The sequence below is a fragment of the Eumetopias jubatus genome, unplaced genomic scaffold (genome assembly GCF_037043125.1).
Source record: "Eumetopias jubatus isolate StellerSeaLion01/CBP00866 unplaced genomic scaffold, mEumJub1_p1.0 scaffold_2, whole genome shotgun sequence".
Classification (NCBI taxonomy): domain Eukaryota; kingdom Metazoa; phylum Chordata; class Mammalia; order Carnivora; family Otariidae; genus Eumetopias; species Eumetopias jubatus.
In genome coordinates, this window is record NW_028274808.1 from 167849574 (window position 1) to 167866115 (window position 16542).

General features: G+C 34.1%; 1 protein-coding gene across 2 annotated transcripts in view; it reads right to left on the reverse strand.

The window, feature by feature from the left end:
- The window catches only part of SLC30A9 (solute carrier family 30 member 9), a 76608-nt gene that overhangs the window by 9506 nt on the left and 50560 nt on the right, over positions 1 to 16542 (reverse strand). For both annotated transcript variants that reach the window (XM_028088639.2, XM_028088640.1), the window contains 8 exons: positions 14344 to 14399; positions 12054 to 12189; positions 9234 to 9273; positions 8068 to 8139; positions 7503 to 7610; positions 6281 to 6446; positions 2501 to 2630; positions 159 to 272 (listed from right to left, as the gene is read on the reverse strand). In XM_028088639.2, the coding sequence (XP_027944440.1) occupies positions 159 to 272; positions 2501 to 2630; positions 6281 to 6446; positions 7503 to 7610; positions 8068 to 8139; positions 9234 to 9273; positions 12054 to 12189; positions 14344 to 14399 (822 nt within the window). The remainder of the gene's footprint in view (positions 1 to 158; positions 273 to 2500; positions 2631 to 6280; positions 6447 to 7502; positions 7611 to 8067; positions 8140 to 9233; positions 9274 to 12053; positions 12190 to 14343; positions 14400 to 16542) is intronic.

Genomic DNA, 16542 nt, shown 5'->3' on the forward strand with positions numbered 1-16542 from the left:
CTAACCCAGTGATTTTTCTTGTTCACAACTACCAGTCATACACCATGAGGTTACTGAGAAGATAAACATATACATGTGATACAATCAGCACATTGTTCTGACACAGAGTAAGTACTTAAGAAACAGTCAGCATTATGATTATTATGAATACATCTTACTTTCAGTTCTTTCTCAAGTCTATCTACTTCAGCTCCTAAAGTATCAATAATATTTTCTCCATGTTTAAGCATAAAGGTCTCTAGTTCTTCAGGAGTTTTCACTTCTTGAATTTCCTATAAAGAAAACGACAGCAGGAAAACAAAATAACTTTTTAAAAAATCATAGTAGTACACCAATGATTTCTTTAAAAAATTATAACAAACACCATTAAGTTTAATGAAAAACTTTCATGCTAAAGGTGATGGACCACCTAGTTCCAAAAACATTTAATTCAACAAAAAATTAAGTATAATACTTCACAGAGATAGCATTACAAAATTAGTGGGAAAGGAACAGACTATTCAATAAACAGTGCCAGGGCAATTATTCTTCTGTAGGAAAAGAAGATTAAACCCCTACCTCAGATCATTAAACAAAAAAAAATAATTCTAAGTGAATTAAAAAGCTAAGGGTAGAAAACAAACCACAAAACTTTTATTAGAAAAAAAAAAGAGTATTTTTATGATACTGAAATAAGGAAGTATTTCTCAAGCAAGATAATAAAAAGCCTAGAGAAAAGGATTATAAGTTGGACATGAAGTTAAAAAACACATTAAACCTTCTGTACAATAACAACGTGAAATGGTAAATCACAAACTAGTAAAAGATATTTGCATATATACAACTGAGGAAGGATTAGTGTCCAGCATATTAAAAATAAAATGTTTATTAATTTGTCAGAATAACAGAAATTAACTAAATAAAGCAGTAGAGGAAATCCCAATGGTCAATAAATTTAAATGCTTACTAACCTCACTACTACTACCAGGGGGAATAGAAATTATAATTAAATATAAATAGTAGTTTTCACATCTACCATAATGACAAATATTTCAAAACTGTGAATATAATACCATCTAGTAAGAATGTGAAGCAAGATAAACTTTGATGTACTGATGATGGAAATTAAACTGACACTCTTTCGAGAACAATTTGCCAATACCTGGGGAAGGTGAAGGTAAGTTTGTTTTGTTTTGAAGTAGCCTCCACACTCAGCGTGGAGCCCAACACAGGGCCTGAACTCATGACCCTGAGATGAAGACCTGAGCCAAAATCAAGAGCTGGACACTTAACTGACTGAGCCACCCACCAGGTACCCCAAGTTTACTCAAAAGCCCAATATTTTAAATCTAGCTATACAGTACCCTAAAGAAATTCTTACACATTTGAACAAGAAAACACATGAGAATGCCATTGTGGACATAATTGTCCATCAAAGGGAGACTGGATAAATAAATTGCAGTATATTCATAGGAGATTATATATAGCAATTAAAATAAATTAACATATAGGGGCGCCTGGGTGGCTCAGTTGTTAAGCGTCTGCCTTCGGCTCAGGTCATGATCCCAGGGCCCTGGAATCGAGCCCTGCATCAGGCTCCCTGCTCCGCGGGGAGCCTGCTTCTCCCTCTCCCACTCCCCCTGCTTGTGTTCCCTCTCTCACTGTGTCTCTCTCTGTCAAATAAAATCTTAAAAAAAAAAAAAATTAACATATAAATAAATATATGTGTACACACATATATTAATATGGAAGAATCTCAAAATGATGCTGTTAAGCAAACTATAGAGGAAATCAGATGGTATGATACCATTTATATCAATTTTGAAATATTCAAAATGCTACTATATACTGTGCTAAGAAAAATCTATGGAAAAGTGTAAAAACTGAATGTAAATGACAGTACTAAATTCAAGACAATTTTTAGTTCTAGGGATGGAGGAAGAAGAATGGGATCTAGAAGGAGAAAACAAGGTCTTCACCTGTTTTTGTAACAATTTCTTTCTTTAAGATCGTAAGCAAACACAGTAGAGTAAAATGTTAAGATTTGACAAAGGCAAGTGGTAACCTTTGCACTGTTCATTATTATTACCCTCCGAATTCTCTTTTAAATTTAATTCTTAATATAAAATCATGGGTTGCAGAATCACAGAGACCTACATTGATATCTGACTCCATATTATGGCTTTGTAATTTTAGACAAATTACTTAATCCTTCTGTGTCTTAATTTGCCTATGTATAAAACTGAAAACACTATTTCTTTACCTCACAGCGTTGCTGAGAGTATGCTAGAGAATTTCTATAAAACGCCTGGCACATGGGAAGCACCTGAATAGTAGTTTGCTCTGCTGCTATCTCCTCCTGCTATTGTTACAGCAAATAAAACGGCCTTTGTCAAGTTTGGGAACTCTGAGCTGAAAGCTCAAGTGACTTTAAGACCTGTAAAAGTTTTATATTATTTACTCAAAAAGTAATTTTTCTAACCTTTGACTATATAAGAAAACAATAAATACATAAACTTACCTGTAGCATTTGGTCAAAATCTTGTTTTTCCAAATATGATCTTGTAACAACTCGTCCATCAAAATCTACTTCTGCCTTAAATCTTACTTTCCCTAATCCCAAATCTGTGGCTTTAACATCATGAATTGCCCTGCAACCAATAACAATGCATACAAATTTATATTTGCACACATACACATTTTAACGGCACAAAGTACAGAATTCTTTTTTTCCATCAGTGATGAAAATGGACCAAGATGGCTTTCAGAGTATTCACCATTAAGTGCCATCTATAAATTTCCAAACAAACGTCCATTTAGCTATTTTTGCATAATGCCATACAAAGATGCAAACTTAATAAATATGATTTTATGGTTTGTATATACATGAATTATACAGTTTGTGGATTAAAAAATCAACTCTAAATTGCTTTTCTACAGTGTTGTCATTTTGTCTCATAATTCTTTTTTTTAAAACCTTCTTTAAAAGTCTTCATGCAATTGTGAAGTACTCTATTTGAATGAAGTTAATAATAACTACCTAATGGGATTTGATATGGGGAATAAAGAGCCAGCACATACATACAATGTTTAATATGGTAGCAACTACACGGCAGGCATTTAATGAGTGGAATTCAGAAAGTAGATAAGTTGGCATCTTTACTTTACAGATTATAAAACAGTCCAAGAGGGGCCTAAGTGACTTGCCTGAGATAATTCAGCTAGTCAACAGCAGAGGCAGGACTCACCTCCAGATCTTCAGACACCCAAACCCAGTAGTCTTTCCATTATTCCATTCTGCCTCCCAGAAAGGGAAGCAGATGTTCTAGTGTTATAGCTGCTTTTCATCCCTTCTGCAAACCCTCAGGAATCAATATTCCTTAGAAAACTGTTGAGATATTCTTTTCTTTCTATGATAACCACTATTAACATCTTTTCTTTATGGGATATATAAAATAAAAAACACTCTGAATCCTGGGGATGTAGAGAGTTATAGGAAAACAAGCCTAAATGAGACTCCAAATACTCAAAACATTTGACCCTAACTTCTGAGTGATCCTGAGCAAGTTACTAAATACTGAGTCTAAAATGTTTTTTTTTTTAAAGATTTTATTTATTTATTTGACAGAGACAGAGATAGCGACAGCAGGAACACAAGCAGGGGGAGTGGGAGAGGGAGAAGCAGGCTTCCCGCCGAGGAGGGAGCCCGATGTGGGGCTCGATCCCAGGACCCTGGGATCATGACCTGAGCCGAAGGCAGGCGCTTAGCGACTGAGCCACCCAGGTGCCAGAGTCTAAAATTCTTTAGCCATAAAAATAAAGAAGCATATTTATCAACTAGGATAAAAATAAGAATGATTTAATATTTGTAAAGTTATATATACCCAAAATGAAACAAAACTTGTCCAGACTGGCAAGAAGCTATATAATTTTTTCATTTTTTTTTTTAAAGATTTTATTCATTTATTTGAGAGAGAGAATGAGAGAGAGAGAGAGAGAGCACGAGAGGGGGGAGGGTCAGAGGGAGAAGCAGACTCCCCGCTGAGCAGGGAGCCTGATGCGGGACTCGATCCCTGGACTCCAGGATCATGACCTGAGCCGAAGGCAGTCGCCTAACCAACTGAGCCACCCAGGCGCCCTAATTTTTTCATTTTTAAAAAGCGTATCTACCTCAGTCCTAACAAAATATTACAAATTTCATTATTTGACTAATACAGTGAAAGTAATGCTTATTCACTAACTGTAAAAGCCTATATTTTTTAAAAAGAAAATAGATACCAAATGAAAAACTTAAACTACCATCTTAAGACACTGGAAAGAAGAGCAAACTAAACCTAAAGCAAACAGAAGAAAGGAAATAATATAGATCAGAGCAGAAATTCATGAAATAGAGAAAACAACAAAATAAAACTAAAAGCTGGTTTTCTGAAAAGATCAACAAAATTGCCAAACCTTTAGCCAGACTGGCCAAGAAAAAAAGGAAGACTCAAATTACTAGAGTCAGAAATGAAAGAGGAGACATTACTAACAACCCCAAAGAAATAAAAAGGATTACAAAGGAAAATTATGAGTGGTTGTATGTCAACAAATTAGATAACTTAGAACTAATGCAGAAATTCCTAGAAAGACATAAATTACTGAAACTTACTCGAGAAGAAATAGATAATCTGATCAGACCCTTAACAAGAAAACAGGTAGAGTAAGTAATCAAAAAACTACCCACATAGAAAAGCCCATGCCCAGGGAGCCTGGGTGGCTCAGTCGTTGGGCGTCTGCCTTCAGCTCAGGTCATGATCCCGGAGTCCTGGGATCGAGTCCCACATCGGGCTCCCTGCTCAGCGGAAAGCCTGCTTCTCCCTCTCCCACTCCCCCTGCTTCTGTTCCCTCTCTCGCTGTGTCTCTCTCTCTGTCAGATAAATAAATAAAATTATTAAAAAAAAAAAGCCCATGCCCAAATGGTATCACTGGTGAATTCTACCAAACATTAAAAGAAGAAGTAATACCAACTCTTCATAAACTTTTCTAAAAAATAGAAGATGAGAAAACACTTCCCAACTCATTCTATAATGTATTACCTTGATACCAAAATCAGACAAAGATATTACAAGGAAAAGAATATTAACGTGGACTAATCAAGTACTAAGCCTAATACTGATTCTAAGAATATTCAACTTCTAATCTAGATCTAGCTAGGTAACGACTTTTCCAGATTAAAAATGTAGGGCTTAGAATATAAATCTAGTAATAATTTACTCATTTGTTTTATTGATTCAGATATACAGGTCATTCTTAAAAGATTTCACTTAAAAGATTCTGGTTTTAAGGGGTGCCTGAGTGGCTCAAGTCTGTTAAGTGTCTAACTCTTGATTCTGGCTCAAGTCATGATCTCAGGGTTGTGGGATCAAGCAACGTGTTGGGCTCTATGCTCAGCGGGGAGTCTGCTTGAGATTCTTTCCCTCTGCCCCTCCCCAGTTTGTATTTCCTCTCTCAAATAAATAATCTTAAAAAGATCTGGTTATAACACAGAAGAAAAATATATTCACTTAAAGTTTAACATATATATGTAGCTAGTAGAAAACTGGGATTTTAAAGGTTTATTCCTTCCATATCACTCTGAAACTTGAATTTCACTAAAAAGTACTAATTAGAATGCTGTATCTCTTCTGATTATCTCCTAAGTCTTCAGATCATTTTTTTTTTTTTTTTTTAAGTAAACTCTACCCCCAGCGTGGGGCTTGAACTCACAACTCCGAGATCAAGAGTTGCATGCTCTACTGACTGAGTCAGCCAGGTGCCCCTTCAGTTCTTCATTTTTATATCATTTAAAAGATAAAGATTATAAGGAAAAACTTTTAAAATGAGCTAAAACAAGAAGTCTATTTTCAAAAGGAGTATAAATTATATTTAATTTGGTAATCACTTCCCCATTGAATAAAAATGTTCTTAAATTTAATATAGCAATTTGTAATTATAATACAAATACAAGGCAAAAATAAATATGAAGGTTCCGCAGAAGTGGTTCTACATTATGGAGATAACCACTTGTAAACTTCTGTTCCCATTACATCATCTAAGTGTTCCTTATTCTAAAAATTAAAGATATACAGAATTTAAAAGAAAACAGGGAGTTTCCTAAATGCTTTCACTTGTTTTCTTATAAGGTTGCAAGTCTGAAAAGTCATAGATTAAAAGGCTAAAGGCTAGGGAACCACAAACTCTTCTGGAAGTATTTACAAACCAAGCATTTCTATTTCTTAATATGTTTTTATAAACCTTAGCAGCATCACTGGAATAAGCTGACCTTACTGATGGGTCGTTCTCCAGGAGTTCAGTAAGCCGTTGTACTTGCTCTGGCTGGATGGATCGCCCTAAGAGCGCTTCCGTGTTAGTGTAGATGAGGAATGCTGAGACAATGCCTAATAACGTGCCCACACCCAAAGAACCTAGGCTGTCATACAGTGGATTACCTAAATAAAGCACAGAAGAAGTCAGTAAATTAACATTTTCTATTATTTCATCAATCAGCTTTAGTGAGTAAAGAACCAGAATTAGTAAAACAAAGGACCTGAAATTCATTCCTAATTCCTTTAATGACTTTCTCCTAATAAGTTTACTATACTACAAAATGGGGATGCTACATGCTACAATATGCTTCACATTACATAGAAGTATTATGTGGTTTAATTATTTAAGATCTATTTCTTGCATATGGTCATTACATGAGTGAGGGTTCAGAGCATTTTAGAAACATCATATACATACTACTAATATAATAAAATCCATTTCTTTTTGATATATCAGTAGCACTTTTCCTGTCTCACGCTGACAACACTGTGAGATCCACAGCTGAAAAAAATAACCACCTTTTGTTTCTTATTCTTATCAAGGTTCTGTGAGAGAATTAAGCCATACAAAAAATGATACGGATCACTCTTTTCATTCAACCAAGGATGATGCATAGCTAGTACCATTCTAGATACAAAGGGGAGAAGTTAATTCATTGCATGCCACAGGTACCTTAGAGCAGTGGTTCTCAAAGTACAGTTCTTTCACCAGCAGCATCAGCATCACTTGAGAACTTGGTAAAAATGCAAGTTCTTAGGCCTTACCTAAGACTTTCTGAATCAGAGCTACAATATATATTTATTTACAGTATTAGAGTTAATGGAAGTTCTCTCCCATATATTACCTTAATAAACCTTTGAGGTCACTAGGCCAAATATTATCAATACTAAGCTCAGAGTAGTTGCATAATTTATTAAGGCACAGCTAGAAAGGTTTAGCACATTACAGAAATGCTCTAACAACAGCCGTCTTTATTTCAAACTAAGAAAATTTCTGAGAGAGAACTCTGAAGACTTTTACTGTCTTATCTGTCTTATACAAATAAATGGTTAGTATGCAATTAGCATTTAACGATCTATTGGTTTAAAACTATTCAGTGATATAAAAGAAAATACCCACATATTAGAGAATTATTTAAGTAGTACAAATAAATCACCTGTAACTTAAGAAATATTTACCTGTTAGAGAAGTAAGGCCCATACACGTAGCTGCTATTGTCACTCCCAAGACTGCTGCGGTATCCTCCAGTAATATCACATTTGTACTAGGATCACGACTTTCCATTACTTAATCATTGGGGTAGAGACAAGAAAAGAAACTTTCTGAAATCCTAATTTGATACTATCATGCAACATTTTAGTAAGTATCCATTTAAAATTAAGATATAAATTAAGATAAAAAATGTATGAGATCCTGATTTTAAAAGCCCTGTTCCATGTAAACATAATTTATTAGTTTAAATGTTGACAGTAACTGAAATTTAAAGTCAAATTACTTTCTCTAGTTATAAAAACATATGTAGAAAAAACGGTAGTCACTTAAGTTAAAATCCAAATATAAAGTATTCATGTTCATATCACACTACGTTTCTCTTTTTAAAAGAGATGATATATAATATAAGAGCCATACAGAGAAGACATCGAGATATATTTTGTACACACCTATAAGGAAAAAGCAATAGTACTGGGCAATTTTAGAAAATAAAGGAGATGAAGTAAGACAACTGGTTTCTAACATACATACCATATTTATAAAATGACATTCCTTTGGCCCGAGCACTCCTACGAAGTTCATTTACAGCAACAAGAAGTGTTGCTGAAAGAAAAGCATTCATATCAGCAAGAAAAAAACTTCATGCCTCCAAGTTTTAAAGATGGCTTCTCAAAATAAATAGGTACAACACTTTTAATGCCAGGGTTGTCAATAAAGAAAAGTTCTGTATTAACAAGTCATTATCTAGACTCCAATTATCATCATAATACAAGGAATCCCATATTTCTAAACCATAATAATTTAAATATCGTTACCACCACCTTAATGACCTTAATTTATTGGACAGCAACTAGTGGGCAGGCACCACACTAAGCACAACACTTTTGATCCTCCCAACCTTTTGAAGCAGGTGGTGTTATCACCATTTTACAGACTGTCAAAGATTAAGGGAACACTATGCATAGCAAATGACAATGTATCGGAAGTAAGCAAATGTATCGGAAGTAAGCATACTATGAATACAACCAGTTAGGCAGTTTCCTACATGATGTAGTGCTTTTCTGTCATAAAACTTGCTACAGCTGAACCTCCAGAAACCTGGAAATGTTTTATTGCAAAGAGTCAGCCTTCCATGATTAACACTACTAAAACCTTTCATTTATTTTTTTTAAAGATTTTATTTATTTGACAGAGAATGGGAGTGATCGAGAGAGAGAACAGATGGAGCGATCGAGAGAGAGAGAGAGAGAGAGAGAGAACACAAGCCGGGGGCACAAGCAGAGGGAGAGGGAGAAGCAGACTCCCTATGGAGCAGGGAGCCCAAAGCAGGGCTCAATCCCAGGACCCTGAGATCATGACGTGAGCCAAAGGCAGCTGCTTAACTGACTGAGCCACCCAGGTGCCCCACTAAAACATGATTTTTAAAAATTCAATATATAGTTATGTTTTTAGACTCCATTCCAAACGTTCTGAGTGTTATGATTAAGATACTCAAGAACAAAAAAAACCAGCTTTTCCCTTGCCCACATCGATTACAGGAATAACGATAGTACATTATACAAAGAATTTACTCCCTCAAAGTAGATTCCTATTTCAATAGTTTTTCTTTAATCAGTGGAATTTAGCAATTTATAAAAATGAACTGCTGAATATATATTACTAAATTAAGAATAAAGAGATACTGTAACAGTACATACCTCCTTCAGATGCTAATGATCCTGCTAAAATACAATATGCCTAGAAAAGAGGTATTAAAATAAAGTGTAAGTTAGTATTTCATTAGAGAATCACAACGATTCATGCATAAAGTTTATAATGTTTAAAATGGAAACATAAATTCAAATCCTAGCCAGATAAGAATCTTGATGGGAGATAGCTCAAATGAGGGCAATGAGATAGATGGTATATCTTCATAAAAGGAAAAAGAATAAAAAAAGACTTGATGGTCATTTCATTTTTTAATACTTAGAAGAGTAATCTGACTACTCTATAGAATGTTATACCATGCCTAAGTTAAATTCATGATATAAGAGATGAAAAAATTAGTATAAAACATTTTCTGAAGTTCAAAATGAACACAAACATTTGAAATCTGGGGTGTGGATACCGGGATACAGTAAGATCCATACCCCTACCCACGTAACTTCTGGCTTTTGTTTGGATGCCCAGTACCAATCCTGATTCAGAGAGATAAGCAGTTATAAATAGTGACCAATTTGGGAGAGGGGGATTACACCACCCTCCTCACAGTACCAGGACACACTTGAATTAAATAAAGATTTGCAAAAAACTTTAATCTAAGAGATAACCTAGCAACACAAATTTTTAACAATTGCAATAAAATTCAAACGAAACATATGGAGAATTTTCAGCATCATCTTTTTGGAACCCTGGGCTTCCCTAAAATAGAAGTTTGGAAAATTCTGAACCTAGTCTAATACTCTTACAATTCTGTTAAGAAAACTGAGGAAGGCTATGTGATTTGCTTGAGTACATAGAAATGATACCAGGGTAAGATCTAGTATATGGGTTTTCCAGTCTCAACTCTAGGCTATCTCCACTGAATCTTACTGCCAACCTACAACATAATTAAAACAGTAGCTAAACTGCCCAGTATTTTTTTTAATCCTTCTATCTCCTTCCTGAAAGGATTTAAGACACACTTATCACCTAATAAAGGGAAACAGCATATATCAGCAAAAGATCCCAATACCTAATAAACATAAATTGGTCTATGGTACATTGAATCTATTATTTATTAACTAAGAGTCATAGTCTGATATAACCTCATTTAGTTGCAAAAAGACAGAAGAGCTCCTAGGAGCTTTTTTTTTTTTTTTTTTTAAATAAGTTCCGCACCCAGCATGGAGCCCAACGTGGAGCTTGAACTCAGGACCCTGAGATCAAGACCTGAGCAGAGATCGAGAATCAGATGCATAACCAACTGAGCCACCCAGGTACCCTGAGCTCCCAGTACAATTGAAAATTTAAACACAATTGAAAATTTAACTAATTTTCATTAACCACTTAGTCTCTGTAAAATAATACTATACAATTCAGATGAATGCTGGAAGAATGAGGTATCTATAAAGTGGCCGAACCTTTTCAGAATGGAGGAAAAGATGTTAAATGAGATTCATTCCAACTGAGAACAAATTAGGTTATAAGTACTCCCGCATTCCAAAATGAGGTGCTGTACCATCCCTTCAGGCTTTGCATAGAGAATGCCCAAGGCTCGTTTTACAACTCCTAGCTCCACACCCACTAACCCATGAGGAAGAGCTAAGGTTAAGGCCAAAAGTGAAGATTTCTTTGGAGAAAGCTATTAAACTGTAAAGATTGTTCAGAGAGCTGGATGTGCATCCCTGGTGTTTAGAGATTATAGTGAACTATGTCTAATTCACATATAAAAATAAATTTATTGGCAAGTCTACTGATACTGATTGTGTCAACAGAGTAGATGATTATGTTTGGGGGAATAAAAAAAACTGCATGCTCACTGGGAGGTCATTAAAGATGTCTGTTTTAACACACAGAGCCCAAACAGGATTCTGAGTAAGAGTCTTTAGAAAAGAGATCAACTGCCCAAAGAGCCTTCTCGAAAATGCAAGACAACCTCAGCAGAAAGAGTCTGGAACTACATCCTAAGAAGCAGAAGCTAAAAGGGGGTGCCAAATGACCAATCCAAGGGAGCTAGAGTCGGAGTGGACATGCAGGGTAATCTCCAAGAAGTTTCCATGAGAGAAAAAAGCAGCTTTAAGTGTCTATGAGGGCCAGAGGAATCCAAAGTAAAACGATGCTGGTGCCAGTAAAGTACAATAAAGTAGTACTTTTCTGTCCTCTCTCCCTACCTTTGATGCTGCCAGAGGCAAGCTCAGAAGTAGGAGAGAAGGGCAGAAGCCCTAGCGAGGAAAATACAGAAGGTGACCATGCTCCCATCCTCCCATTCCCCTGGTACAGGCTTCCTACCTACATGAGTGAAAAAAAAAAAATCTTTAAACACAACAATTCCAACTATGACTGTCTTGTGGCACTGGATATTTTAATTACTGACATTATTCTTGGGACTAAAAATGAACAGAGATCTTCTTGTTCTTCAATGTAAGTGAAGAAATTAATGGAACTGCCCAAGATTTTAACCCAGGAGTCAGTACTTAACGATTGTACCTACAGAGATACTCTTTTCTTTCTTTTTTTTTTTTTAAGATTTTATTTTTAAGTAATCTCTACACCCAATGTGGGGCTCGAACTCACAACCCTGAGATCAAGAGTTGCACAATCCACCAAGTCGCCAGGTGCCCCTGTACCTACAGAGATACTCTTGTTCAACATCATTGAACCATATGAATTTAGAGGTCATGTGCAGTCATGTCCTAAAAAACACCACTACAGACACATAACCCCGTATTACAGTCAAAAAGGTATGTGTTAGTCCCTTTAACATCAATATGACAAAGGCATTCTACTGTACTTAATCATTCTTATATTACTTGAAAACTGAAGGGAAAAAAGATTACCCATAGAAGAGATTCTATTGGTTGAGGATTAAGCAGTCCCATGATTCCGTGGTACCAAGATAATCCTGCACCCATCATGAAAATACCAACACCACTAATTAGTGAAGCAATATAGCGCATATTTGAAAATCCATACCTGAAAAATAAAAAAAAGTTTACAAAAAATACAAATAGTTTCATAAAATATGTTGAATAAGTCAATGAAAAAGAAAACCAAAAACTTCTTACAATATAAAGATGTTTATGGTTTTATATTTAAGTAAAATGTAAATACCAAACTTAAATCTAATCAGAAAATAACATATAAAGGGAAAAAACTGCAAGATCTTTGAAAATACAGAAAAACGGTGAATATGACTGAATTCAGGTATTTTCTAATCCCTCTTCCATATAGTCTGTTCTGATTACATAGAGTCAATTTACTATTATGTACCACAAATACTGATAAAATTCATCTTTTTAAAAAAATGCATTCAGGTGTTTAATGGAGAGGATGACACTGAAATTTCCCTGTAATACAGCTTCTAACTGAACATTTGGTCTTCTTGCCTATAATTTGATGTTGGATACTTGGGGCTGGTTCTGAATAGTTTAGCACACAGCAACTAACTACTATTATTAGGACTATAAGCTTCAGTTTTTCGGGTGTTTTTATGGCAAGTTTTTTCAAAAAAATCTCATTTTTAAAGAATCTTTGGTAAATATGTGTATTATTTTGTATTATTGTATGTATCAATAAAATACTGAGTTTTAAGAAACTCAAAAACCTATATACTATACGAGGAAAGGAATCACTCATTAATAAAAATATTTCCTAGGAAATTTACTCCCAAAGCCAAACTCTATGGCACCCTTCTGGAAGATGCAAATTTAAACAATAGGTCTTAATTAAAACTGCTTTTTAATTATTTCTGCAAATATGTATTAATCTTGCCATAGGGAATTCTCAGTTTATAGATGTGACAATGTTCTACCTGTTTGATTTAGAACAATTTACTTTTTCTTAAATGTACCCCCCAAAGAAATATAGGATATATATATATTTATTTCAGTTAAAGTAAATTAATTTAATTAATTAAATCTGAATTAAGTGCTAATACTTTCCTATGTGTTTTCAAAAAATTGTAGGTTCTGACTGAAAATTTTAACTATGTAGATCTTCACTGTCCCATATTAGTCATCAGCCACATAACGCTATTTAAATTTAAATTAATTAAAACAATAAAAATTCAAATGTAGACCTTTACAGTAGGCACATTTCAAATGCTCAACAGCCACGTGTATATAGCTACTGACTATCATACTGGACAGATATAAAATATTTCTATCACTGTAGAAAATTCTATTGCGCAGCACTGAAGCAGATTGTTGAAAATACCTTAAAAAGAAATCCTCACAACCTAAAATTATAAAATTTTATCCTGTTTTTAAAATTTTGGTGTATAAAACTAATCAGGAAAAAAATTCTCTTCTTGACACAGTAAAATAGTGTAATGATGTGTAATTAGTAGATTAGAAAGCTACTTGCTCTCTATAATTGCTCACTGATAGTTCTAGGATATTCAAAATATACTATCATTTATGAGAAAACAGTAGTGTCTTGCTTTAAGCAAAAAACAAAAGGCCTTTATATAAAGCACAGAGGCAGACTCCTTTACAGAAATAAAAGTATATTTTTTCTGCCTTAAGACTGATCAAATTTTATTATTGAAACTTGTTAAATAAATGATACATGTGGAATTCAAAAGTATTAGCTGGGTATGTTAGTAAAAGGAAAAAAATCTCTATAAAATAACTGACGTGACTCAAAATAATATAAAAGAATACTCATTTTATAAATAAATAATTTTAAAATGTTAGCAGAATACTATTTCCAAGTCACAACAGGATTAAAATACAATAAATATGGATTTAATAAAAGTTATCACTAAAATTTTAGATTCAGTGCCTATTAGTTTACATGTAGAATGTTTCCTTTAACCAAATAAAACACAACTCTAAGATCAAAATGTGTGCTTTGTTATTAATTATCAAATATGAAGAGGACAAGATCTCTATGCTGTTACAAAGCATAAAAATAATTTAAACACAAATTTCAAATTATATCTTGAATTTATTTTGACACTGTGTTTTGAGTCCTACATTTTAGATCCTCTAGTGAAAGAACTGACCAAATCTTTAACACAAAAATGCAGGTATATAAACTGCAGGAGACTTCTAAAATTCACCTGCTTTTATTTCAATGACTTGCTGCCAAAAACATAAAATAAAATAAAGGCAATGTCCTTACGGATGAGTAGGATCTGGTGTCTGAACAGACTTACTGATGCCCACTGCTAGTAAACCCTATGGAGAAGAAGAAAAAAGGGTAAATAATTATTAGCAAGATGGAGAGTATAGTGTGGTAGAACCAATCTGGAGTATGCAATCTGACAATGGCAAAGAACCACTTCACACGCACAAACACAACAGCCCAGCAATTCTGGTTTACAGTCCTTACCTTAGAGAAATAAAGATGAACCCAAAGGGGTTCAAAACACCATTGCTTATAAAGACAAAAAATGTGAAAGCCAACCTAAAAATCCCTCAATAAGGAATGGCAAAATAAATGCTGGTATTGCCAAACCATAGTTACATCTACAACGGTTTAAAAGAATGGAGTTGAGACAGAGCTTTCGGTACTGACATGGTAAAAATGGTACTGACATACCATTGAAGTGGAAGGAAAAAAATCAAATTAGGAACAGTGCGTAAAGTACAAAAAACTAACGTCGTTTTGTAGACAACATACAACATAAAGCACAGGAAAAGGTCTAAAAGAATATACATTCAACTGTTTGTACCTCTGAGGAGAGAAGGATCAGGACAGTCTGTAATGTCTGATATTTTTATAGGAAAAGTAACATATTGCTATACAAATAAGACAGTACAAATTTCAAATAGTATACACTGTATACAGACACATCCATTTCTACCAGCTCTTCCAAAGCCATGCACAGGGAGTATACATATCAGTATGTACATTATCTGGGGTATGGAAGGAGGGAATAAAGATGTAGAGCTAATTACAACTAAGACTTTATTTCTTTAAAGAACCAAAAACATAAAGTAAATATGGCAAAAATATGAACATGTCTTTAATCCTAGTTACCACCTTTCTCTCCTTCCTTCCTTCCTCCCCAGACTTGATCTTTTCTTCCTTTCTTTCATTTATTTGGTTTTTCAGTTGCATCTTTTGTTAAAAAGAGTTATCCAATGGAAACTCCCAATATTAGTATGCTTGCCCCTAGTAAGCCCCTTCTATTCTAATTTGATGTGAGTTTAGATATCCAAAAAAGATTACCTTATTAGAATTATTTATTTAATAAAAATAACAAGGCCTCCGAGTGAATACCCTACGTGGTATTATTTGCCTAATCTGGGGCTTTTCCATTTTTTCAGCATGGTATCAAATAATCAGATAGGTAAAGCTCCAAGACAACCAAATTCTGCATAGATGAGGTTTCCCTGTAGGTTACAAAAAACTTGATAGAAACATTCTCTCTGGTAAAATAGAGATTACACCACCTTGGAAATGGCTAAAACAAATATATGACTGGACTTTTAAGTTCTGATATTGGAAATCCTACCCTAAATACACAGAGTATTACAAGTTTTTTTTCTACTGGATTCCAAAGAAAAAGAGGGTTAAAACTACCTAAAACACAGATGATGGCTTTTCAGGGAATCAAACCAAGAAAATGAAAGCAAATTAAGATAGAACACAGAATCCTTTTAACTTGCAAATTAAACTGAAAATTTCATTAATTCACACTATGTATGTGTGTGTGTATATATACATATATATGTGTGTGTGTTTATAATGTTTACAAAATAGCCAATGGGTATTCAATTATTTTTAAAATCCTTAATATTCAGGTTGGCCACACAATGAAGTGTAGGATATCAAGTTTTTCATAAACTGAATGTGGACCAAATTTATTAGTTTTTCCTATAAAAATAAGATATCACAGACCATCCCTAATCCCGTCCCCCTCACACCCCCCAGAGGTAGGGTAACATGAGATAGGTTTGGTATGTGTCCTTTCACACCTTTTTCTGCATAATTACAATGTGTGTGTGTATACATATATAAATATACACACTGATATATATATATATGTACGTATGTAAATATAACCTACATCTCTTTGATTTGCAACATAACGGATATTAATATCTACTGGCCAAGAAGTATTATAAATGCTTCCCCCTCCATGATTTTCCTTCCCTTTTTTGATTTTTCCTTCAGTATCATACTATCATACAACTGCTTAAATGTCATCTTGGAATATCTTTCTAATTGTTCTGACCTCCTTACAGAAGAGCAAAGACTGATTTCTTCTAAACACTACATTATAAACTCAGGTGCTCGATAAATTCATATCAATTAATATTAATGATGTACTGTATATTATTTAGCAGAAAAGTTTTAAAAAATGAACTGTAC